The 25,375-nt window shown below is 34.2% G+C and overlaps 2 protein-coding genes across 7 annotated transcripts; both read right to left on the bottom strand.

Annotated features, from left to right (window-relative positions):
- Nucleotides 1-1,102: 1,102 nt before the first annotated feature.
- LOC130644615 (uncharacterized) lies at nucleotides 1,103-8,601 on the bottom strand. Of its 2 annotated transcripts, none has more exons than XM_057450301.1 (10): nucleotides 8,448-8,601; nucleotides 5,912-6,196; nucleotides 4,926-5,174; nucleotides 4,586-4,749; nucleotides 4,334-4,504; nucleotides 3,937-4,079; nucleotides 3,510-3,700; nucleotides 3,054-3,164; nucleotides 2,721-2,925; nucleotides 1,103-2,099 (listed from the first exon to the last, which is right to left on the bottom strand). In XM_057450301.1, exons 1-10 carry the CDS (start codon nucleotides 8,455-8,457, stop codon nucleotides 1,994-1,996), a joined length of 1,635 nt encoding a protein of 544 aa, XP_057306284.1. In that variant the 5' UTR covers nucleotides 8,458-8,601; the 3' UTR covers nucleotides 1,103-1,993. The 2 variants fall into 2 exon arrangements, with proteins under 2 accessions (XP_057306284.1, XP_057306276.1); XM_057450293.1 differs by lacking the exon at nucleotides 8,448-8,601 and adding an exon at nucleotides 8,271-8,319.
- A 5,779-nt stretch (nucleotides 8,602-14,380) lies between these two features.
- LOC130644587 (uncharacterized) lies at nucleotides 14,381-25,207 on the bottom strand. Of its 5 annotated transcripts, none has more exons than XM_057450252.1 (12): nucleotides 24,939-25,206; nucleotides 20,526-20,606; nucleotides 20,018-20,107; nucleotides 19,551-19,607; nucleotides 19,330-19,371; nucleotides 18,788-18,841; nucleotides 18,361-18,420; nucleotides 17,621-17,728; nucleotides 16,311-16,430; nucleotides 15,928-16,011; nucleotides 15,588-15,707; nucleotides 14,381-15,329 (listed from the first exon to the last, which is right to left on the bottom strand). In XM_057450252.1, the coding sequence occupies exons 1-12, from the start codon at nucleotides 25,030-25,032 to the stop codon at nucleotides 15,178-15,180; spliced, it is 1,062 nt and encodes a 353-aa protein (XP_057306235.1). In that variant the 5' UTR covers nucleotides 25,033-25,206; the 3' UTR covers nucleotides 14,381-15,177. The 5 variants fall into 5 exon arrangements, with proteins under 5 accessions (XP_057306235.1, XP_057306252.1, XP_057306244.1 ...); XM_057450269.1 differs by lacking the exon at nucleotides 24,939-25,206 and adding an exon at nucleotides 21,071-21,191; XM_057450261.1 differs by lacking the exon at nucleotides 18,361-18,420 and having other exon boundaries at nucleotides 24,939-25,207.
- Nucleotides 25,208-25,375: the final 168 nt, after the last annotated feature.

Here is a 25,375-nt window from a genome sequence, read left to right as displayed (position 1 = left end):
CTTCGGTAAAAAAGCGATCAACTCCAGGGCATCCTCAACCTCCGATAATGTTGGTTTTTGTGGAGGCACATCGTTTACTTCGATTTCTTCATCATTTCCGTCTTCCTCCTCTACGCTGTTGCCATCAGTATCATTAACAATGGATTCAACTATTTCTTCATCGGTCAAAATAGTTCATTGCATCAAAAGTATTCAATGAAATTTTCTACAGCAGTCGAGGAGAAGTAACAAAATCATTATGGATCTTATGTCATTGATAGTAAACAATGAAGATCCGATAGAGATAATTATTGAATTTAATTTCGTATGTATTGCCAAGGCCGGTCACGTGGTTTTTTAAGTGTTTAAAGGGCGTACAAGGCATGGAAGCGCTCACATGTCAATTAGTTCTTGAACCGTACGTTAAAACTGTTTGATTACCTATAAGATAAGCAGTTTTATTTTAAATGGTTTATGTTGTTGTTAATAACAGTGTATTTTTTTAATGATACCTTTAACCTTGGAGGGTTAGTGGCTGTAGCACTCGGGTCTAAGGATACGTTTCCCCATAGAACGGGGTTTTTCGCATCCAGCTTAGCCACGATTTCGGAAACGTTTCGATTGTAAATTAGTGGTTGTAGGAAATATAGATGTATTATATTGAATTATGACTACCGATAGCACACGATTGAGCGCAGCGAATTAGAAAACAATTCTAAGGAACTTGGAAACAACTTCAACAGTTATGGGGTTTCATGTGTACCGAAGCAAGTGGCAACCTGTTATTGGACAAGTTCTTAAAATACGAATGGAGCCTATGAATGAAGTCGACAAATATGCTGTGACTGTCCTTGACAACAAGGAGAATAACGTACTGGGTCACTTACCAAAGGGACAAAGTGGAAAATATACAAAGACTATATTTTACTTCCTAAGATCAGATCTATGGAATAGTTGTTTTGTGAAAGTCACAGGTAACTTCGAATAAACAAATTTTCGAATAACTGAAGTTTGAATAACTGAGAGAGATTTACACTAAAACGAGTTGGAAAATTCAAGTGGACCGAAAATCACTTCTAATAACCGAGAATTTTGAATAAGTGCAGGTTTGAATAACCGGGAGTCGACTGTAATTCTATTTTTCTTAGTGTAATTATGTGCATTTTATTATTTATAATTTATCTACACTACATAGATACAGTCAATATGGAAATACACAATATGATCAAAAAAGATCTTATCATAAAAAATAAAATTCGTGGTTTATAATATGAGGCCCTCAATGTGTAATTATTTTGTTTCAAAATTTCCATTCACCAAACTTCGACCTTTCAAACAAACAAACACTTTTCTTCTACTCACTAATGTATTTTGTAGAATAACATATTTGAAGGAAAAACATATGCAGAGTGGAATACCGCTAAAGCGGAAAACTTTTAAAGCCGCAGCTTTATAAGAATTACAGTGGTATTTTTAACGGGTAGACTAATCTCTGATAAAAAAGCATAATTTTATAACAGGTTCGCGAAATAATCACGACGGCGAATTCCCGTGGATTGTCCCACGGGCGAACGACTAGTCTCTTTAATAATAGCCGTATTTTGTCTGTCTTGCCGCGCGAAAACCGCGTCCTGTTCAGGAAACACGAAATGCGATATATAAAGGACGGGCGACTCCGTGGATTCTTCCACGGGTTAACGGCTAGTCTATGTTATAATACCCGTATACGTCTATCTTTCTGTCTGTCACGCAAAATGGTAGCTTAGCTTCGAAATTAGTGAGACGCACGCGATGCGGTATAGAAAGGACGGGCATACCCGTGGATTTTTCCACGGGCTAACGATTATTTATTGCACTGATATTAGTACAAAAAACAAGTAAACAAACAATACACGTATAGAAAGTTAACAGCAAGATCGCTTAAAACGCACAAGTATTTTATCATTTCAAACAGCATCTGCTTTCATCTAGCTTTCATCATAGCATTCATTCATCTAAGCTTTCATCATAGATTTCATGGGCGAAAACATGAGGAGTCATCCTTTACTCTGCGCTTTTTTGACGTGGCGTAAGAAATCGAATCAATATGGGAACATCTTTGAGCGCTGTGCTGTTGCGCCCTAGATGAAAAAAAGAAACGAACTAAAAAAGCAAGCACTGGAATCCATAACCTGCAATATTTACATCAAGTTACGTCCAAGTACGCAATTTGTGTATTACATTAATACAAACATTTTATATAAGAGTCTTATAAGAACAACAAGGCTTCAAATGGTTAAAAAATAAGAACTATGACAAGGTTGAAATTTTACTGGTAATCGTGAAAAAAACAAAAAAAAAACATGAGGAAATACATCTTTCAAAGTAGATTTTTAGCAGAACCAATTGTTATAATTTTGTGACATGTGTTATATGCATCGCAAATATTTGTAATGTAAAATAAATGAAGAAGGCTTAAAATGGAAGAACTGAAAATGAAATGAAAATTGGACACCTCGTGTTGACGCCAAATTTTCTGGTTTTCATATAATAAAAAATTATTTAGGTAAAAGACTTAGGTTTTTAAATCCTTTCTAATTTATTTAAAAAGCTCCTTTCGTTCTCAAGATATTCACATTTAAAGAATTTCGGATTTTATTATGTTGCATAAATTATGATATTAAAGCAATAGCAAATTTTGACATTTTCTCTCATTAGTAATTTTAGACCTGTTAAAACATCCCTTTAAGTTATATACTTACATATTCAAATGCGTCTTTTTGCCTTTTTGAAGATACGTCGTCTCATCTGATAAATTGGTGTAGCATCTATTTAAGTCCTCTACCATATTATCATACCCAGCAGCTGAACTTATATACATCTCATCATCTTTGTTCATCGCCAATCGATTCATCTTTAGGTCTTCAATTTCATTGTCAATAATATGACGGGAGGTTATTAAATCACCTAAAAATAAGATTCAGCTCGTGTTTTGAAAAAAGAACAATAACAGCGGTGTTGTAAGGGTAGCGAGAGAGGAAGCTAGAGGAGAAGCGTAGGTTCGCCCCTCTGACATTATTTTAACACTGACTTACCTATGTCAGCTGCTTGGCGAGATAAATCAATCGCTTTTGTCATTTTAACACGTGATCTTTCCTTGTTGACAACAACATTGGAGGAAGTTTTGTCGTGTACATTCGTCTTCACTACATGAAACAAAATCAAGCTTCGTTAAAACAATTTAAATTGTTGTTTTAATTATAAGTATTATTTTATATTATATATATTAATTAAATTTTACAAAGTTTACGGTTTTAGACAAAAGAAAACAGCAATCGATCTACAAATAGGTAGCAGGGTTAAGAAAGGCAAATTCGTAACTTTTGAAAATTGAGGAGATTAAGTAGGCAAATTAGGGGGAAATTCAAAAACATTACTTCTTCCTTATTCATGCTACATATTTTGTATGTCTAAAGGTCGCAAAAATAAACAAATTAAAGAAGAAAATAAAAAGACAATTTAAAATTAGAAAAAAAATTATGATACATTACCAGGCCGTAAAACAGTTAATCTTTCAACATCTGATTCAAGTTCATTTGTTATCACATTAAAATAATCAACTCGTGACATAAGCAGTGCTTGTGGGGTGGTATCGTAGGGAGCATGAACACTTTCAATTGTCAACTCTAAAACAATGTCACGATTTTCTTCTGATTGTAAATCCCCCATATTGATTTTCACACTAAAACCGTATACGTAGAATCTCTGAAGTTTAAAGTAAAGAACAAGCACTATATACAAAATTATTTCGATCCTCATGAAAAGAGACTGTAATATTAAAAAAAACATCAATTTTACGTATAAATTAAAACGTGGACGGGTTTATGCATAATATTGGTCATATCCTAGTATTTATAAATTTCTCATTTTTGTTTCTCCCGGGATTATTATCAGAATTCGTTGGAGGGGAGCACAAACCTTTTATTAACAGTGTTTTCAAATGGTCGACTTGTATGCACATCTTTTACTGTTACACCATCTTCAGTGACAATTTCTAGCTGGATCCCCTGTGCCACTGTACTTAATAATCCACCCAAACAATGACCGAAACACTCAGCTATCTAAAAAATTGTTGTAGATTTAGAAAGAAAAAAAAAACATATCTTCAGTGTTAAGTAGTAACCATTTACAACATTATTTCTCGGCTGCTCCACAATAACGTTTTGTGAAGTTAAAGCAAGACTTACCTAAAATGATTTAAAACGTTTTAAGGTCTAAATCAAAGTTAATTAAGTCTTCATGCTATTATACAACTTTTATGAAAGTTTTTAGTATTTTCAATGTTAATATTATTAAAGTCACAATAAGCCAATACCTGATCAATATCTTCAATGAAATAATACATTCCATTACCAGCATCTGATATTTCTTTTAACATTTCTGGGTCGTGATCAGATCCAAACCCGAAGGTATAAACAGATGCCTGTGCTTCTTTTGATGATGTTGAAGTAGTTGGAAGTGCGGTAACTTCAGCTTGAGTTTGGTTCTAATTAGAAAAGCAACGTAGTTTACAACACATGTGTGAGTAGGCAACCATTACGCCAACAAAAACAAAAAATTAACTCACACTAGTTGTGGCATTTCTTTTATGCTTAATAATGTTTAACCATGACCGATGTGGAGCTTGTTGCATTTGCTGTTGTTGTATTCTTGTTTCTGCACCACTTGACGGACCATCATATCTTTTTGGATCCTTCATGGCAGCAACTATTCCTGCTGGACTTGTTATACCTAGAACAAATTCAAATTATTTACAAAAATTTTTTTATATTAAAAGTAGTTCACTAGTAGATAAAATCATAAAATTCATATTAACAAATAAACATCAGCCGCGTCTAACGTAATATTACTTATACTTATAAACCAACAAATAAGCATGCAATATCTGTTATTATAAAAATTGTTACCTGAATTTGCCAGACCATCTGTAAACAGTAACACTGATGCAACTTCGTTTTTTTGATCAGATGGTCGATCAATGATTTGACACAATCCTTTTAATAATCCACCACATAAATTGGTACATGAACCACTTTGGATATTTTTTATTTTATGCAATGCATCTTTCTTATTATCTGCAGTCATAACTCGCAAGCCAAAATCAATATAAACATTTGTATCGTACGTTACAACGGAAAATCTGTCTCTTTCATTTACTAAAATCAATATATTTGGCAAATTATTACAGCAAATTATGTGGTTTCACATTTTTTATGGCGATAAATAAAAAGCAAAACTTTAATGGACCTACTGTACCTGGATTTATTAATTAACAATCCATTTATCAAAAAAAGACAGATTAAATAATGAAAAGTGTCAGAGTAATACCAAAAAGTTTTAAATTAATACAACATAAATCGCAATTCTAAGTTCTAAAATCCATTTTTGAACCATTCTGACTTATTTTGCCCACAAAACCGCTATTATTTGGGCAAAAAAAGTTACAACTTTTACTATGTCACATTCATTGTGTACAATATCAAAAAAAATCAGATAATTCAATCTTCAGAAAAGTTTGGAAATCAATATTTTTAACCCTTTTTTACTAACTTTGCTTAAGTATCTGCCATTATTAGGCCGAATAATTTTTTTTAAAAAAAACAGACTTAGTTACATTTGAGGGTCAATTGTTACCTGTCAAGGTGCCAAAATTCAGAATAAACTAATGATCCCATGCTGAGAAATGTCCTAAAAACCATATTTTGGGACATTATTGCTATTTTATATCAAAAATCAGAAAAAACTAATGATCCAATCCTGAAAAAAGCTGGTAACAGAAGGGCAGACACCGGCTAATTTATAGGACTTCACCTGTACCAGGTATCTTTTTTACTTATCCTTATCCTTGTTTTTTGTCAACCATTAAAGAAGTATATATATTTTTTTGACTTACATTGTGTCAATACAAACTCTAAGGTCCGCTTCACAAGGTCAAGTTTGGCACCAGCCATAGATCCAGACTTATCAATAACGGCAATGATATCAATTGGGGCTCTTTTTTCTTCATTCTCTTTTTCTTCCTGAAAAGGAGCTTTAAGTGATACAAGAGCCCATATGTCTTGTTTCTCATTGTAAGTGTAATCTTTATATTCAGGTAAACAGGAAATGTTTACTTTATTCGATGAATTTTCTGCATTATCACAAAATGTTCTTATACCAGCTGCATTATGATTATGAGCTAAAATAAAATATATATTATATATATCTATATATCAATTGTTTTAACATTATAGCAAGTATTTTAAATGGTGCAACATCAGTCATTTTGTTGAGCACCGTAAAAAATAAGTTATTATGTGACTTTTTAACCAGTTGCATTTGCTCTATGAGCATTATTATGGATGACATAGTCTAGTGGTTATAACTCTTGCGCTTTGTGCGGGAGACCAGATTTGTGATTCGACATGGGTGAGTGAACGATACCATAGCCCCAGGTTAAACTGAATCATATGAATGAAATGGCGCACTGTGTGGGCCGTTGAATGTTACAGGGAGTTGTCTGGCAGAGCAAGAATCCTATTTGGGTCTACAAATTTCCCTTTTTATGAGATAAATAATGTGAACACCACCTAGACAAAATCAAGGCAAAGCATCAAGCCAACATGGCTAGAATTCCCAATTGTGGTTGCTTTTGTATAAGTCGCCCAATGAATGCCCCATGGTGATGTCCAGAGAAAAAATTAAAAACTTGTTTTAGAGGCCTGTAAATCGCTTTTAAGATGTATTCAAAACATTGATCAAAGATTATTACATTTTTAACTCCTCAACTAACATTTTTAGTTTAAATTGCCTGTTAGGTCATTGTACACGAACACTCCTGATCTTCGTAATTTTATTTTTAATGCGTATATATATGCTTAATTGTTGCATTCTTTGATAAATAAAAAAATAAAAATTTGTTCCTTGAATAAATATATTCAAGGAACAAATTTTTGTCTTGTTTTGTAGAAGAATTTTATTATATTTTAATAATAATGATGTTTATTTGCTGTTGTAAATAGTTATAGAAAATACTTATAGAGTATTTAAAGCTCCCAATCAAGATACAGAAACCTTTTTAAAATTTGAGAATGGTGGTCACCTGTTTTAGAGGCCAAGTCTAATTTATATATATAGCTAAATGTATATTTGCTAACATTCGGTTTGTCATATATAGCAGAACTGCTTAGAGCTTCCAGCTTCCTTTGCAGAAGAAGTCTGCAAAGCATAGACATGAGTAAGCCTTTGTCATTGTGTGGCTAGTGTTAGTGTTTACACATACTCCATCATCATTTAACTTAGTGGGTGAGTAAGTAGACTCTTCGTGGAGCAACCTACTGATGGCACATATTTTTGAGAACCTACCAGTACAGGATCTTTCCCTGATCAGGTGACTGTCCCCAGATTGGGAGACTTACCTGAATCAGGGGAGTCTTTTTTTGCTTAAAATTGCTTTTTAAAAGGGCAAGCCACTGGCCAAAAGTGCAATAAAATTTTTGTTTACATTAAATCATAAACTTATTTGGTGCCGATTCACTAATTAAATAAATTCACCGTGCTGCTCCGCTATTTATGAATTCTTGAGTTGGATTGACTACATGGTGCATATTTTCAGTCTAGGTTGCACATGTTGAGGCTCTGAAGCTCATTTTAGTTATACACATGTGCTTGGAGTTAGTTTAGTAAGAAGCCAGTATAGAAAGCTATATAGAAAAAAATGTGCAAATTTTTTATCATATATATCTGACACAAAGTATAGTAGAGAAATATTGATATCTTTAACATAGCTAGCTGGCTGTCTCTGGAGCTTAAGCTGACTAGGGGCTAGGCAAGAACTAGGTCTCTCCCAAGTTTAGTTTGTTATACCCTGTCTATTATTTCCAGGAGGGGCCACGGCTTAGATGGAGAGTCCTAGAGTATTTAATGCTCATTATGAGCTACGCAAACCCAATTAGGGCCTGCACTCTAATAGACAACTCCTGGCAACATCCAATGGCGAACACAGTGTGCCATCTCCCCAATTTCCCTCACATGGCTTGGGTTAACCCGGGGCTATGGTAACATTTACTCGCCCATGTTGAATCGCCGTCAAGAGGAATCAAACCCCGGTGTCGCACAGAGTACGAGAGCTATAACTAATCTACAGCGCCACTTTTTGTAAAATATGCACGTATCTATCATTTTCGGTTTTTCAATTTACCGCCAGTTACAACTCACTTAATCGGGTGGTCGTGAAAAATTGGTGCCGACTCACTCGATCGGGAGACACTCACCTGATGCCGTACTGCCTACAGTTCTCCTGGCCATTACCATCACAGCTGTTACCTTTACATCTTTACAAAAAAGAGGCTAGGTAGCTAGCTAGCCATAGCTAGATGGCTGCTTTGTCCATATAATATCTTGGTCAACTTATTGTAAAACATAATAGAAATAAAGAGCCAATAACTTACCGGAAGCCATTTGAAGTGTGTTTTTTTTTTTGAAGAAGGGTCAAAATTTACAGCAAACTGGGGGAAGCAATTCCTTAAATCAGCTGATTAGGCACATCAAGGAGGAAATGTAGTGACTTGCCTCGTTTGTCTGATTATAACTTTCTTGTTTCTTGTTAAAAGCTCTTGGCAAAAGGAGAAAACGTAAACATTCCATTTACTAAGCAAATGAGATATTGCTACAGAATTACGTAACCGTCCAGCTACCATTATGAAACCGCGTTGGAGAAAAAGACTAGTAACCAGTTTAGGAGAGAAGGAGTACAATCTCAACCTCATCCCCAGGATCTTGTGGTCCCTGAGCCGTTATTACGGAGTGGCCAACAATGCTTTCGCCGCTATCAACTTATCAACAGGCAAAATGCCCTGGGAACTAGGTTGGTACAATCTCAATCCCAGGGCCTATAGCGTTTTTTGATATAATAAGGATGAATATGAAACGCTTCATCCTCTCATATCCAAAAAAAAACTCTACAGGCCCTGGGATCGAGGTTGAGAAGTAGTACACACGTTATTTACAATGGAGTTTGATAACAGGATGAAAGTAAAAGAATTGAAGACATAAAAAATGGGATTTTGGTAGCAAGGGTATTTGTAATACAGTAGACGTCCGTTAATTCGATCGAACACGCAAGAAGGGACTAAATTATTTGTTCGAATTAACAAATGTTCGGATTATCGGAAGTTCAGAAAAACAAGAATTTTAATAAGCGTTTAAAGGTTTTATGCTAATATAACTTTATTACAACTTTACTACAACTTTTTATAAAACGTTTTAACGTTGTTTGCTTGGTGATGGGCAAGGCCTCCAAATTCCATGTAAACTTCATTTTATTGGAAATGCCAATTTAATCGATAAATTCAAAGAAATTTTGCCACGATCGATGCAATAAAAATGAAAAAATGAAAACGTTTTTTTATTTTCCCATAAGATTTTATTTATCGATACACAAATTTTCGAATTAACGAGGATAATGCAGCCTTGGGACTAAAAAAATTGTTCGAACTAGCGAAATGTTCGAATTAGCGGAGTTCGAATTAAGCAGCTCAAAACATAAGACTTTATTAAACCAAACTCAAGAGACTTAGCAATTTGATCGAAATAACGGAAAGTTCGAATTAAGCGGCATTCGAGTTAACGGACGTCTACTGTATTCTTTCTTTAAAAATTAGGTTCATCTGCATCTGTAAAAATGGATGTTAAAAATATTAAAGAGAAAATTAGTTAGAAAAAAAATAAAAATAACAAAGGAAAATGTCTTGGTTTAGGTTCTACTAGTCGATAAAAAGCCCGTGGAAAATTCCACTGAGGGAGGATAAAATTAAAAAAGAAGTGTCATTTGAATTTTGACGATGTCAGCAACCCATCCACTAAAAAAGTTAGAACCTTGTTTTCACGTTGCCTCTCTATTGTGTAGAGCTTGAAACTGCTCGATCAAGAAAATGTATATGATCATGTGCTTTTGTTGAACGCCTAAGAAGAAGGTTTAAAATTTTTTCTGATGTCAACAATAGCCCGTCAAAACACCAAATTTTTTTAAACGCTGATCAAGAAAATGTATAGGATCATGTATCTTTGACAAATGGTTGCAGAGATATTGAGGTTGAAAGTTTTTTGATGACTTCAACCCGTCCATTCCGAAACGGAATTAGAGACTAAGGTTTTGGAAACTTACCCAAATTGATCCTAGGTGATTCCCTAGTTACCCCACACAGTGAAAAATCATTGACGTCACCACCTCGTTTCCTCCAAGTTATTTGTCCTCAAAATTTTAGGTGCACTGTAATGGCTTCATTAATTTGATATAGGATATTGACGTTAAAGTAGTGTTATTCATGTCGCGCCACGTCATGAAATTTAACATTTGAGATATAACTTTTTCAGCAACTTCAAGGGAAAATTAACATCCACTTTGCCTGTTACAGAAAGACACAGTCTCTGTATTATTAAGACTAGTCGATAAGGCCCGTGGGGAAATCCACTTAGGCAGAAGGGCAATGGAAAAGGTTGTTTTAGATGTTTAGCTGACGTCAGCAGTGCAGATCGAAGTAAAAAATTGAGAAATTTAGTTTATTCTTAGCCTGTGTAATGTGTATGTAGAGCTTGAAATGTTGATGAGAAAAATGGATATGATCATGTGATTTTGATGAGCGGTTAAAATGAGATATAAAAGGTTCAAAAAATCTGCTGACGTCAGCAATGGCCCGTCAAAACTTAAAATTTTTCTTTAGAAATTTGTATACCTTTGCTGTCATCGTATAGATCTTGAAACGCTGATCAAGAAAATGTATTGAATCATGTACTTTTGACAAACGGTTGCAGAGATATTAAGGTTTCAAGGTTTTTTGATGAAGTCATCAACCCGACAATTCCGAAACGGACACAGGTTTGAGAAAATTACCAATATTGGTCCTAGGTTGTCCCTGGGTACACATGCGGTGAAAAATCATTGTCGTCACCACTTCGTTTCCACGTTATTTGACCTCGAAGTTTTAAGTGCACTTATATATATCACATATATATCACTTATATATTAAATTAATAGAGCCATCACAGCTTTATTAATTTAATATATACTTTGTTTTACGTCAACATTATTTTAACATCAAGGTTTGATAAATTGCAAAACAGATTTAAAGGTGATGTTTTATATACTTTATCAAAAAAGAATATAATAACAGTTAAGAATGACAGCTTGTTTGCTGATGAACGTTATATACCGCATTTCGTGCTCGCTACTTAAGGTAACATTTTGTGCTGAAGCAGACAGAATACCGCTATTATAATAGAGACTAGTCGTTAGCCCGTGGAAAATTCACGGGTTCGCCCGTCCTTTAAATTTACCCGTCCCAACAAAGTGGAGGGACATATATCGCATTTGATATTCGTGTTTCCGTAGCATGATTTTCTAACTCAGCGGGGGTCCGCGCAGAGACAGAGAGACGACGGCTATTATTATAGAGACTAGTCGTTGCCCGTGGAAAAATCCACGGGGTCGCCCGTCCTTTGAATTTACCCGTCGCAACAAAGTGGACAAAAATATGTCGCATTTGGTATTGGTGCACATTTTAAAAATTTCGTGTTTCGTGGAAAAATCCACGGGTTCGCCCGGCCTTTTTATACCGCATTACGTGCTTCTTGTTACTTGCGCAACTAAGCTACCATTTTGCGTGACAGACAAACGTATACGGGTAATATAATATAGAGTAGTCGTTGCCCGTATTCGTGCGCATTTTCAACATTTCGTGTTTCCGTTACGGGACGCCGTTTTCGCGGACACACAGACAGACGACGGCTATTATTAAAGAGATATGGAGACTAAATCGAACCTTGGCGTATGCATTAAGTGCGCTTAAATGATTCGGAATTGACATTTGCTGCCAGCGAGAATAATGTAAAGCCTGTGAAAACTGCAGCGCAGGTGGAAGAGCAGTTAAATCAAGAATATGTTAGCAAGCTATTAGTTAAAGATGATGTTTTACCTGATCCAATGAGCCTTCTGGATGGTCGTCTGAGAAAGATATTTGTCACGTTGGACAATGATTACATACGGAAATATTGTTAATTATTTAACTTTAAGTCCCACCGTATGACACACTTGGTAGTAACAATCTGAACGATTACAAGACACATAAAGCATATTTCTATTTTAAAAATAGTTGGTAGGCACCATTAACGTATCTTCCGATTGATGAAGACTCTAAGTATTATTTTTTAAAAGATGATTGTAGGCCCCCAGAACGGTTATAAATGACCCACCTCATCAATTGTGTATATCTGTTCTGAAGGGTGACCGCAACCGATTTGTGTCAGCACACTCTACCTGCATGGCTGGAATGACGGAAACAAGCAATCATATTGCTGCGTTTTAAGTTAGAGTGGGTACTGCGCTAAACATGTAGGTTTACAAATCCATCATGCACAGATCATTTACATATTCTTGCTTATATTCTCCGCTACCAATCACTGCTCCAAAATGATGCTCACCAGCGGTCAGAAGTGGTGTTACTTGGGAAGAAAGTAACGCATTTATCAACATTAAAAAAATTAGGAATGCCATATATTTCATATATTTCATCTATAATTCCAATATCGGTGCCTGAAATTTGTAAGGTTTGTTACAACTCACGAGCAAGGTTGTTTGGAATCGCTGGAATGGAGATAAAATCAAATAAGGCAACGACAAGGCAACTTAGTATGGTTACAAGTATAGAGGCAATTGGTATAACACCGTGGCTTGCTGCTTGAAATATCACTAACGGGATTTTCCGGCAATATATTACCAACGGGAAAGCGATAAAAAAACTATCGTAGGAATTCGTACAACTGTTGGTCAATTGTTATTTGGATGCGACTTTAGGTTAAAACGGTATTAAGGTACTAAGCTGATATTATAAAAGCTGTTTGACAGCTGTTTTGAAGAATTGAAAATGCTAGAAAAAATCCCGTTAACACAAAAACAGACACTATTAGTGAGTATCAACATTGAATTTCATAGTTCAATGCTTAGGAATGCTTAGGAAATGCTTAGGAATTATAGGTCATTCTGTTTATTAATGGTTGTTGACTGAAGTGAAGATTGTTTGTAGAACCGAAATTAGGAAATTCGGCGTGGGTTTTTGTTTTTTAACTAATCTAGAATGCTCAATCTAAAGAACGTTTTTCCTACTCAGCCTGAACTACGATGGGGCTTCGCTAAATTCGTTAAATTCGCGTAAAGTTGAAAGGAAAGCTGCCAATTTTTGTTGCATATTTTAGTTAGCATTTAATATGCGCAATATCATTTTTCTCTTTTTTTCTCCTCAGGTTTCTTTAAGCCACTAAACAATTAGAGACATCGGCGTACATCACTTAGCAGCTAAGCATTGTAAATACGAATACAAAAATTTCCTTGCTAGCTTTTTTGAAACTTGTAACTACCACACATAAACGATGTTGTCATTATCTTTTTGTTTATATTGAAAAAATCCATACTCGTCACCAGACCTCTTTGAGATAAACTTCGTTTATCCCAAACAGTTCTGGTGACGACAATAACACAAATCTAAAAAGTGCTGCTTTTCTGTCACTATTCAATTTATTACTTTGAACAACTAATTAAACTTTCAGTATCTACAATCGTGGACAAAAATATTGAGACTAAGGCAGTTTTTTACTCGTTATCCAAATATGGACAAAACAGTCAAATAGTCAATACTCTGCAGCCGGCAGGCTGCAAAGTCGCTACTTTTGCACACAAGTAGGCCAGGCAGAGAGGGTTGAAAAGTTGCTAGTCACATTCTTTAGCACGCCTGCACACCGACATAATTCGCGTCGGGGACCACGAAGGCCCCGAAATTCGTGATTAATGGCCTTGCTGACGTCAGCAACAATTAGCACATTTTAAGAATTTTGTATTTACCAAATACCCTAAGATCCGAAGTTCTAAGTCCACTCTGAACATTGACAAGTGAACTTTGACAAGTTTAAGATGTGTGAATCTAACATAGAATGAGCCTACGCAATTACTTGTGGTGGCGAACTTCGAAATTCGTTGTCTTGTCCCAACATATTGTGACCACGATTGTAGCAGCATTTTCTGGGTTACTATATCTATACTATTTCCTTTTTATCAACAACTGGACATAAAACCACTACAGATAATTTTGACGGAGTTCATCAGGACAAAAATCCAACGAATAAGATAAACCAGAGTGCATGTGGTACAAGTTTGAAAACCAGATGAATAGTTTGTAGGGAAAAATTGACAAATTTAAACAAGGCCTGTAAAATGACAGTAGCCGAACTTTGCTGGACTTTAAAAAGTTGAATGTTTTTGGCACACCTTGATCGTATTTAACATTGTAATATGGATAGTGGAAATAGAGACAGAATATGAACGTAGCAGCACACATACGTTTCAGCATTACAGTTTTATTTGAAAATATTAATGGTACATGCTATATGAAAAATAATAAAGGTTACAGGTAAATTTTATATTATAAAAATAAAAAAATAGATGGCATATAATTGGTTTATAATGTGAAAGTGTCTTTTTTTAAGTTGCCTTCCTTTACACACATACAGTTAATTTTCCAGTTTATTGTTACAAAGAATTTGACGAAGAAAAAGATTCTGTTACCAAAATTAAAAATCTGATTTCCAAACAAAAAACAATCCAACAGTCCATTTTTTTTGCTTGATTTTGATATCAGTATGATAGACCATTTAGTATGCATCGCCTTTATTAGCAAGTTCATTTGCAAACTGCGTAGTTACGGTATAAATATTACATAAAAAACATTTTAAATAAGCATTAAGATACATTTCAAAAGGTATACACGTGATAAATATATATAAAAAAATTATAAAAGAGACATCGGTGTAGGTTTTTAAAAGTTAATTTTTTATATCTTGAGTCACTACCGCGATGACTGATTTTGGATTTCAGAAGAGGCGTTTATTCAAAGAAACCGTTTAATCGAGGGTGGCAAAATTGTTGCGTCTGTGTCATTTTTTGGAAAAAAGAAAAGAAAGCGAATACGAAAATTGACGAATTTTGACGGGAGGCGAGACATTTGATCTGGATGGGCGGACTTTATTGAATCATTGCGGTACTTTCTAGTAGATAAAAACGTTTAGTAGCAAATTTTCTTTTGCGGTCAATCAAACGTATATACACAATCAGAGCAAAAACGTTTCATGGGTTGCTTAGAAACTAGCAGGTTCGAAAATTGGGCAATTTCCACATGTCTGAGGACACAATGTGTTGCCGATGCCTGAGTCGGAACACTTTCCTTCCGCTTTAAATCGCTTGCATGTACCGTCGGTGTTTGGAAAATCATGGCACGTCTTTGCAGGATCTGAATTAAACGAATAATATTTAAAATTTCAATTTTCGTTTTTTGTCTGGGTGCGCCAAAAAAACCCGCAAAAATGAGATAGGTTGGAACTGACTTTTCTCTTGCTATGATACAAAAAAAGCTCTTAAAGTAAGCAGTTTTTGTGGCAGCTCTTCGTGCTAAAAAAAAACTTGAAAGGGAGCAGAAAGAAGTTGGCTTTTCTTGATTTTTTTCTTTTTATAACTTTTGTTAAAATAATAAGTCTGATTAAGGACTTACCGCACACTCCACAAGTCACTGGACAGTGCTTTCGCATGTATTTTCCTGGGCTATATTCATTTTTGCAGTCGGAAGCAAATGATCTGCAGATTTGAGGGATAGCTTTAGAATCTTGGCAAGCTAAAAATAAAATAACCATGCAAAACACATTTGTAAGTAACAGAGAAAAAATGGCGTTATCCGTAACTTTCAAATCTGTTGCTTTTTAAATATTTGTAGAACTTTCCAATTCCTTCACATCAACATTGCGGTTTAGAGCGTTTTAATAGACTTTTGTTGCAAAATAGCAGTAAAAAAAAATTTAGGGTGGTTAAGAAATCAAAAATTAACTCGTACGTACGTCGACAACCCTGAGAAGCAAATGATTTTCCGTCCCAACAACATCCCATGGGATCATTTTGGCATGCTGGTGGAGCAGCCACCCCTAAAAACGCAAACAATTCTGAGATTAATTTTATATTAAAAATCTACTTAATTTAATTGGTAAAAAACGTGGCTAAAAGTTTTTGTGCATTTTTCTTTTACTGACCAAAAAATTTCATTATTTCGCTGATTTTTGCTAATTTTAGTGCATTAAAAGCAAAATATTTTAATGAGAATACAGTCTGAATATTTATACAACTTTTTATTTAACTTTTATACAACTATTATGCAACTTTCATACAACTTGCATACAATTTTCTTGCAAATTTCATACAAATTTCAATAAACTTTTATACTCACGGCAATATCCACATGTTTCGTGACAAATATCTTTTAATCTTTGCACATAGCCTTTTCGTTTGCAAAACTTTTCGAAGCGTTTGCAAATATTATTTTTGAGAGTATCTTTCTTGCAAGTTTCTGCGAAATAAAGTATTATTAACAGTAAAGACAAGCCACAGAAAAATATGGAACGAACCAGAGGAGTCAGTGTAATCTTTCCGACCACCGGAAAATCGAAATAGCGACAGTGAGGAGAAAAATTATGGCGGGTCGCCAATAAATTTTCTGCGGTCAGAATACTGACCGCACTTTTTGATTGGTTACTTCTATCGTTCTTTGCTCATGTGATCATTATTGGGGCTTCTTTTCTTCTTTAATGTTTCAAGCGAGAATGGTTACACTCACCCGAACAAACATAATCAACTCCCCTATTATTTGAAAGGGTAAGATGTGATCACGCTGGCTTTATGCTTATTGGTTAATTGTAATTCGGGGTTAATTATTTTGTGTTTTTTGCTGTATTTGAAAGATTGCTTTAACACATTCGATTTCGTCTAGGTTTTTGTATTTGAAAAAATATTTTAAAATAATTTTTTGGTACCAAGTCCTTTTGCTCCTTACTGGCATAAGAACTGAAGAGCTGATTCAACGCCATATTCTGCTCAATTTTTTTTTTTTTGAATACTGGGCATGCGCAGTGTTAATTTCTAATTTTCTTTTTTTCTTGTTTGAGGTTGAGTAATAATATTTTAACTCGTATTCAAAATCAAAAAAAGAAAATATTTTCATCCAATCAGAAGCTGTAAAAACTGGCGATAAAGCAATAATGTAAAAACAAATCAACAAAGATGGCTTCTACTCAGAAACTTTAAAAATAAAATACGTTGAGTAAAACTTTTAACCAGAGTGAAGAATGTAACAAAAGTAAAGAAAATGAACTGGAAAATTCATTAATTCTTGTGAAAAGGTCTCTGGTTTGTTAACGGGAATAAATGAGATCAATTTGCTGATTTCATTTAAAGAGCGCGAATAAAATAGACTCTCTGTTGCATTTGTTTTCGATAACGGTTAAAAAATGGGAAAAAATTAAAAAAAAAGAAGGAAAAAGAGCGCGTTTTTTTGTGGAAATTACTAACCACATTATTTTCTAGTAGAATTTTTTAGACCTGAAATCAGCCGTTAAGTTCTTTCCTTACACGACCCTTGATAAGAACTTATCCTCGTCCCCAGGGTTTGTTACCTATGTCAAAACTGCTACCCGGTCTTGATGTCAAAAAGGCAAAAGGCTCTGGGGACGAGGTTGATAAGAACTGCTACTTTTAACTTACTACAATATTCGCATGTTTTGCTGCAAGATCGTTCCAGTGTGGATTTGTGTGTCGCACAATACGGCTTCCATTGCTCACAATTGTCAATCTCATCCCGACATGGTGCATCTATATGTTCAAATTTGTGTTTTCATATTATACAGTTTTTATTATATTCACATTGAGTAAATAGTTAACGCAATCTCGTCCCTAAGTCTTCCTTTTCGCTTTCTGATATGTCGCTGCAGAAAGCAAAAAAGAAGCCCTTTGGAAGAGATTGTAGTTAACGCTTAGTCACGCTAGCTTTTTATTTTTTAGTTAACAGGGTTGACTTAACTTAGTAATCTGAGCATTTGTTAAAGTAGCTCTGCTAATGAGACGCACGTCTTTCATATCTTCCTCCTTCTATCCCCCTCCCCACTCCCTGCAATTTAAACTGGATCTATCATTTTCGACATACATAAGATGGGAACATTCGATCATATATTCAAAAAATCTAAAAAATTTTTTGATATTAGCATTACGGTCTTCCTCGCTTCCAAGAAATTTCTTCTCCATTTTAAAATTTGTTTTTGGTGATAACAAAATCAAATGCTTCGAGTTTTTGGATTTTTGATTTGTTGAAAACTACTTTTTGGGCTGGCTTGGCTGGGCTAGGTTGGGATGGGCTGGGATAAATAACAGGAAAAGTAATTAAAATATAAAATTAATATTATGCATCAAAAGTAAGGAATGGTTGTGGACGCTATAAATCTGTGTACCGTTTCCTCGTTTCTCGCTTTTATCTTTTTCCAAAAGAAGCTTTATAAAGTCGTCATCCGCTAGGATAAAGATAAATAACTTTGTGTACATTCTTTTAATTGTAAACTCTGTTATAATTCTTAAAGCCAGGTAATATAAAATAATTAAATATGTTGATAATAAAAAAAAATATATAAAATAAATAAAAGAAAATATTATAAAAAGTTTCGCGAAAGAATTAATCCTCCATCGCGGGTGTTTTTATAACAGGTACAACAATATTCATATACTTGGCTTATCGAGTTTTTTTCCTTCATAACTCCACGCAGAATGTACCAGGTAAGTATCTAATGCGCGTTTTCAAAACGGCGTTTTAAAGGGCGAAGTTTTCTTAATGCATGATTTGAGTGAACTACACTTTAATCAATCAAAATATAAATAGATAACCTGTTTCTTTCTTGGATTTTTCCTTTCCAATCATCATTTTCAACAATGCCTCATCTAAAAGTTATTGAAGCACGTGTCACCAAGCAGATCGAAAAATTCTGGGTTAAATATCACCCGTAGTAATATAACAGTAGCGATCACCCTTGGTACGAGGCTACTACACCCTCGTTCCCAGGTTTTTTTTGTCTTTTTGATATGAGAGAAGACATTTCTCATATCAATAAGGCAAAAAAACGCTGGGGAAGAGGGTGGAAAACTCATTTTCTTGTACACGTTTACATTTTAGGTGCATTCGTTCAATATAGATTGTTTTCACTAAAAAATTTACGAAAAATTTCGCTTGTTTCGCTTTATTGAAAATTTGTCAACAACCTCGATCCCAGGACCTATTGTCTCTTTTTCAAAGTTGTCAACCCTGGGGACAAGGTTGCTACATCGTGTGTTTGAGTTTAACAACGGTATAGTAAAACTAAATAAAATCCAATTTTAATACTACAAAAACAATGACAATAATAACAACAACAACAACAAAAAATACAGACCAGCATTTTCAGAAGATTTTTTAGTCGGTTCAGTTTCTTTTGCTAAAATGAAAAATTTATCTAAAAAGGAACAAGTACCGGTAAGCCTCCAAAACAGGCCATTAAAATCTAAATAAAAATTTGAAAGCCAATTGCCAGATTTTTTTGCTAGCTTATAAACCCTGCAAGATGTCTCTACGAAAGCTCTTAAACTGATATGTATTGATGACGTCGCATCTTACCAATAGTTTTATGCTTTTTCTTTTTGGTGAAATGCTTGAGAAGACTGTTAAGTGCAGCTAAAAAAAGACAAAGTGCATACAAGGATGATAGGAAACACCTCTCATTGAAGTAACACTAAATATATACACGCATGCGGAGAAGTCATGGTAGTGTTGGTATATGAGAAGATTAAAAATTAATATGTGCAAAAGAGGTGTAGCAACAACAACAACAACAACAACAACAACAACAACAACAACAACAACAACAACAACAACAACAACAACGACAACGAAAACAACAACACCACAACGACAGCGGCGACGACAACCACAACGACAACGACAACGAGAACAACAACAACGACAACGTCAACGACGACAACGAAAACGAAAATAAAAAACGACAACGACAATGAAAACGACGACAATGACAAGGACGACGACAATAAGAAACCGTTGAGAATGTGTAATGAAGATTTAGTTACATTGGTATTCGATGCTGACGTCATCACGCTTAGATGTGCCACTACGCAAGTCATCAGTTAGTACTAATTTTGTCAATAACCCATCGATATCTACAATTCAAATATAAAGTGTATTCATTTATTTAAAATATGGAGCGGTTAAATACTGCTTTTTTTAACTCTCTTTTTTGGGTTAAACGTAAAGTAGAAACGTGAAAAAAAAACGTTGATTCGTGGTTGTAGCAGATCACAGAAGCTGGTAATTAGATAAGCAGAGATCATTTTATGTATATTTCAAGTCAACTTTCAGATGTGTTTTTTTAAAATTCATCCAAATTTAAAACATTGACGCCTAAAAATTGCCAATGCTGTTAATGCATTGGCAATTTTTAGACACACAAAATTGACTGAAGGCGTTTAGTTCAGATATAGGGCCGCTTAGGTTGAGCTGGCTTTCTGATCGTTTTGAAAAATAAAAATAAATAAAATTACGAAAATTTAAGATGAAAACATTATAAGGCAAGTTTACCATCATCCTTTTGCACTACTGTTGCAATTTGATTGTTGTCAACACTTTTCTTGTCCTTTGCGGATTCCAACTTTGTCATTTCTAGTGATAAAAAGAGTCTTTCAGAAAAATACAAAACCACAAAGTTTGAAAAATTGAAGTTTTCAAACTAAGGAAGCCTGCCTACACTTATTGTCTTACTGCTAATATGTAATTTTGAAATAATTGAGAGTTTTTAGTCAGTCTTTGTCGAGCCTTGTGGATGCATGAACCACAGTATATAAATTTAGTACCCCCATAAATAACATGGTATCAAAATTATTTTAAAAATTCCCCCGTCTTGAAAAAGTGCAACCATTGAATATACGACTAAGCTCCCAGTTTAGTTTTGAGCTTAAAAAATGTAAACAAGAACCTATTACCACAATTTTGTGTTGGAAACTATTGAATATTGTTTCAAAATCTTAAGCATTCTTTTATCACATTTCACATCAGCACTCTTTTGAGTTTTTCCAATTTGAATTGTCAAAAGCGACATAAGGTGATTTTGATAAGAAGAAGCGTACCTAAAAAGTATAATCTGGACCGGGTTGTTCATTTTTATACAAGTTCGGACTTTCGATTTAATGTATTCTCTTTTTCACGTGTCTGTTTGTACATACCAAGAAAATAAAGAAAAATAATTTTTTTTATGCCATCTGAAACGCTGTGATGACCAATTTAATTGGTTAATCCATCAAATCAGATAAAAGCAAAGTCGATTAGTGATCGCATTTAAGTCTTCTTTGACTGGTCATTGAGTAAGGGTGCATCATGCGTCAACTAGATCCGATTATAATAACATCAAAACAAGTTTAATTCAGGTTTTAATAAACTTATCGCGATTTACTATTAACCGCTAATTATAAAGATTATAACATGTTTTGATATGTCACAACACGTCTGGTTAGAAAACATGCTAGAAGTATCAAAGTTTTTGAAGTTTTCTACAACCTTTTCGTCGGAGTATTTTATCACCAAGACATACATTGTCAGGAGTTGCCCTTCATGTGCCTTTCATCAAAAATGCACGGGCAAAAAATATTAAAAACAATTTATCTAATTATTTATATGGTTTCTTACGTAACCTTTACGTAGATTCCAAATGTGATTTCAAACCGCAATGAAATTTCGTTGGGCAAACATGAGCTGTACGTTTGTGCACATGCGCAGTAGTAGTGAATTTAACTTGTTATTAACTAATAAAGTATGGAATTTTCGCATAAAAAACCCACTTATCCATTCTACCACATACCCGATGCTGACCAAACAAGAAGAAGCACGTGCACTTTAACATTGTAAACAGTGAAATGCTTCACAGCTGCGTTCTTTTTTTGTAGTAATAGAAGGTATTACTTCAGCTGTATGAATGCTTGTGCGGCATGCACAGTAAAGATTAAATGTCTACTAAATGCTAATGACAACCAAGAAACAACTTGTCGTCATAAGTTGATAACATTTAGTATCGTAATCGGTAAAATGTGATTTTCAGGTCAGCATATACGCGGCCTAGATTTTAGACTGTCACTTTTCTACAGACTACATCAAAGGACATTCTAAAGATTTAAAATAACAAAAATACACTGGAATTTATCGTGTTTTGTACACTATCTTTCTCACTTCTGATTTTAGTGTGTTTACATTAATCTTGTTAATACTCTGTATTCATGGTAGGGATAAGCAGATAAACAGTTTATCAAATTAAAAGATGTTTAGTGTAAGCAGTCCTCCCAGATTTAATGCTAGATTATAATTGGAACTGAAGTTGTCCAGAACTAAATACTAAGGCAACTTCGATTCCACACCTGAGCATTGGTACTAAACAAAATTAGTCTGCACTTAAGCATACGGGATTTGCGTGGAATTTACTATTCAATATGGCGCTTTAATGCCACGGCTACTCTATTTTTTTTTGTAAAACATACAGCGTCTCACAACCTCCTTCCCATGGCTCGTTTTCTCTTTCTGACAAACAGGGACGGCCAGAATCTATCTGAGATTGTCAGAAAGAAAAAAAAAACCCTGGGATCGAAGTTAAGCGCCTCATGACCTTCGGTCAAAGGATAAAACAGATAGGTTGGATTTGTACTGACTTTCTCTAACAAAAGTAAAACGTAGAAATATTTAAAAATTAAGGTTGAGCAGTAGACATGTGAATTGATATACAGACTGTGTAAGGCTCTATTGTGTTAGAGTAAGTATTTCACTAGCTCCTCCCTCTCACTGGATGCGAAAAAGTCAGTGTTATTTCTACGTCCTTCAACTTAGTAATTAAAATTTTACAAAATGGACATTTGATAATGATGATGCCGTGTTGAAATTATGATAATAAGGATAAATTACCGTCAGGATAAATTCTGGCGCTATGGGAGGGAGCAACTTATGAAAGAGGTATTACTAAAGAAATTGTGTAATGATTTAAACGTTTTGAGCTTTTTTTTAACATCCGTAATCGCTGTCATAAAGTCCCAAATAAACGCCCTGGGTCCATGTTTAAATATTGGGGCGCTTAGATCCTGGGCGTTTAACTGAAAGGTCACTGCTCTTTCTCAAGCAGCAGTTGCACTAATAGATAATAACACATGCCTCGAGCTCGTACTTTTGAAGTATTTTAAAATCTCAACAATTCTGCTTAAATGAGCTTAAGAAGAAAACATTTATTTACGAATACTATACTAGCAAAGGGATTTGTATAACTTCTATAGTAGAAGAATTATTTGATAATACCTGGAATTATTCTTAACACATTCTCATACACGAGTATTGTACATGTGAATAAAGTGATTGGGAAATTTGGTGGAATACACGTAGTCAATGAAGAAGGCGACACATTTGGTGTTTTCTCAATTTAGATACGGATTTAAAAAAACAACTTGACTAAAAAGACTTGGTAATAAAAAGTCGTTTTATTTAACTTTCTACGCAAAATCAAGGATATATTTATAGTATTCTTAGCTTTTTAGAAAATATATTCTGAATTTTTAAGACAAAATTCCAATATGTTTTTTTCAGTCTCTCAGGTTAAAAAAAGATCTAAAAAGTTTTTTAGAAGATGTAGACACACACTTCCAATTTATTTGCTTAAATTCAGCTCCACAAATTTAAAAGATGCTCTGAAGGTAGAAATTCAAAAAACCAGGAAATACACACTTAGACTTTAGTAATAGCAAGGGAAATTTTATGAACGCGTTCCAACGTCGTGTTTTGTAATTAAAATTGATTGTTTATAAAAAAAAAATAATGTTATATCTTAATAAAAAATTAACGTTTGAAACAATAAAAAAAATCGATAAACTTTAACAAAAAACATTCTTGACTATGTATGAAAAAATAAAGCTTGACAGGCTTTTCGGCGGGAATTTAAAAATGCCAATGTATCGACTTATCCTTCCCCGACTAGGTTAACAAAGCTATAAGAACTTTTCTAGAACTATTTCCATACATAAAAAGCAAAAATAGAATTAATCACATACACGTCGCCACGTATTTTAGAATGATTCTCCATGATTCACGACGGCATTAGAAATAAGTGCCCAAAAATAATCTTGAAATAAATCTTGAAAGTGTTTAAGACAAGAAGTCGGAACAAATATGCATAACTAGAAAAATTCATAGGGTCGCCTGAGTTTATGTTTTCGCCCGTTATACAATCTCCCATATCGTTCATTTCTCCCGCACCGATATTGCGTGTATTTTTGTCCGCATATTAGCGGAAAGTAATTGTTTGTTAGTGTTTTTGAAATCGAAAATATAACAGATCGTTTCATGGTAAACTGTGAAACAGAGTAGCCAAATGCTATTTTTAAAATTAAAACAAAAATAATAGATCTTATATAACTATATCATACAATTTAAATAAAGTCATCGGATTTTAAATAATTTGTATTTCCGTAACGACACGATTTATTTTTTGAGCAGCGAACGTGTGTTTACAACTTTCGCATTATTTATATCGGACGCTTGGTATATTTTTGCGCCACTTCAAAAAGCTGTACACGCTGCTTAAGATCACGTGGATTGTAAAAGAGTAGTTTTAAATTTAAATTATTATTGACAAGTTTTTGCATGTTTTTTTTCCCAAATAGCTGGATTGCAGTGAGCATCACAATGGTGTGCACTGTAGGTATATCGCATTGAAAAAAGCAAGATATTTTCGAACGTAATCTGTGAAATATTTGTTGTGAAACTGATTTACTTGTGCGTTTAAATAAGGAACGTAATGTTAAAATAAGAATTTCTTGAAATACTAAATGTGTTTTATGTGTGTATTCTGCATCGTGAAGTTCTCCAGCGCAGAATTTGTGGACGAGATATATTACATTGTCTTCTCACTAGCTGCGATTCATTTCCTATCGAAAAAAAGCAATAAAAAGGACAACAAAAAACAAAACATACCTTCGTCCAACTCTTTCTTTAAGTTTTTAATTTCAGTCTCACTTAAACTGAATACGAAACTCACACAAAACATAAATACAAATATCAACTTCATTTTCTTCTTCTTTGACAAAGATAGGCTGTTGTTATTGTTGTTTCCTATAACCCTCTACCTGCTAATAACAAATACTGCACAATGATAATCCTTCACGTATTGCGTTCAAAGTATTTATACACTAAGTGTGAACAACACAGATTCGATAACAAATTCATCAACAGGTTTTTAATTGCGACAAAAATCAGACAATTACCTTATATATACGTGAATATAATTAGTTTTTACTTCGAGCAACAAAACAATGGATTATGCAGTGATGCTTCTCATAATTGGCATGGCAGCAGATGAGATAATACTAATATCACTGAGCTACTGAAAGAATGCTGGGGTATTGTTTTGA

Source organism: Hydractinia symbiolongicarpus, chromosome 1 (assembly GCF_029227915.1).
Source record: "Hydractinia symbiolongicarpus strain clone_291-10 chromosome 1, HSymV2.1, whole genome shotgun sequence".
Taxonomy (NCBI): Eukaryota; Metazoa; Cnidaria; class Hydrozoa; order Anthoathecata; family Hydractiniidae; genus Hydractinia; species Hydractinia symbiolongicarpus.
This window is presented reverse-complemented; position numbering and strand designations above follow the sequence as displayed.

Bases quoted from the DNA above. Each gene is read 5' to 3' on its own strand.
- LOC130644587 (XM_057450252.1), bottom strand. From the start codon at position 25,032: ATGAAGTTGATATTTGTATTTATGTTTTGTGTGAGTTTCGTATTCAGT. The intron at 18,842-19,329 runs GTCTGTATTTTT...AATAACTTTTAG, and splicing joins AAAATCTTCTGAAAATGCTG to ATGAGGCATTGTTGAAAATG. The intron at 17,729-18,360 runs GTACACAGATTT...TTGAACATATAG, and splicing joins AAGCGAGAAACGAGGAAACG to ATGCACCATGTCGGGATGAG.
- LOC130644615 (XM_057450293.1), bottom strand. From the start codon at position 8,310: ATGGTAATGGCCAGGAGAACTGTAGGCAGTACGGCATCAG. The intron at 4,080-4,333 runs GTATTGGCTTAT...ACAATTTTTTAG, and splicing joins TCATTGAAGATATTGATCAG to ATAGCTGAGTGTTTCGGTCA. The intron at 2,100-2,720 runs GTAAGTATATAA...TTTTTCATCTAG, and splicing joins AAAAAGACGCATTTGAATAT to GGCGCAACAGCACAGCGCTC.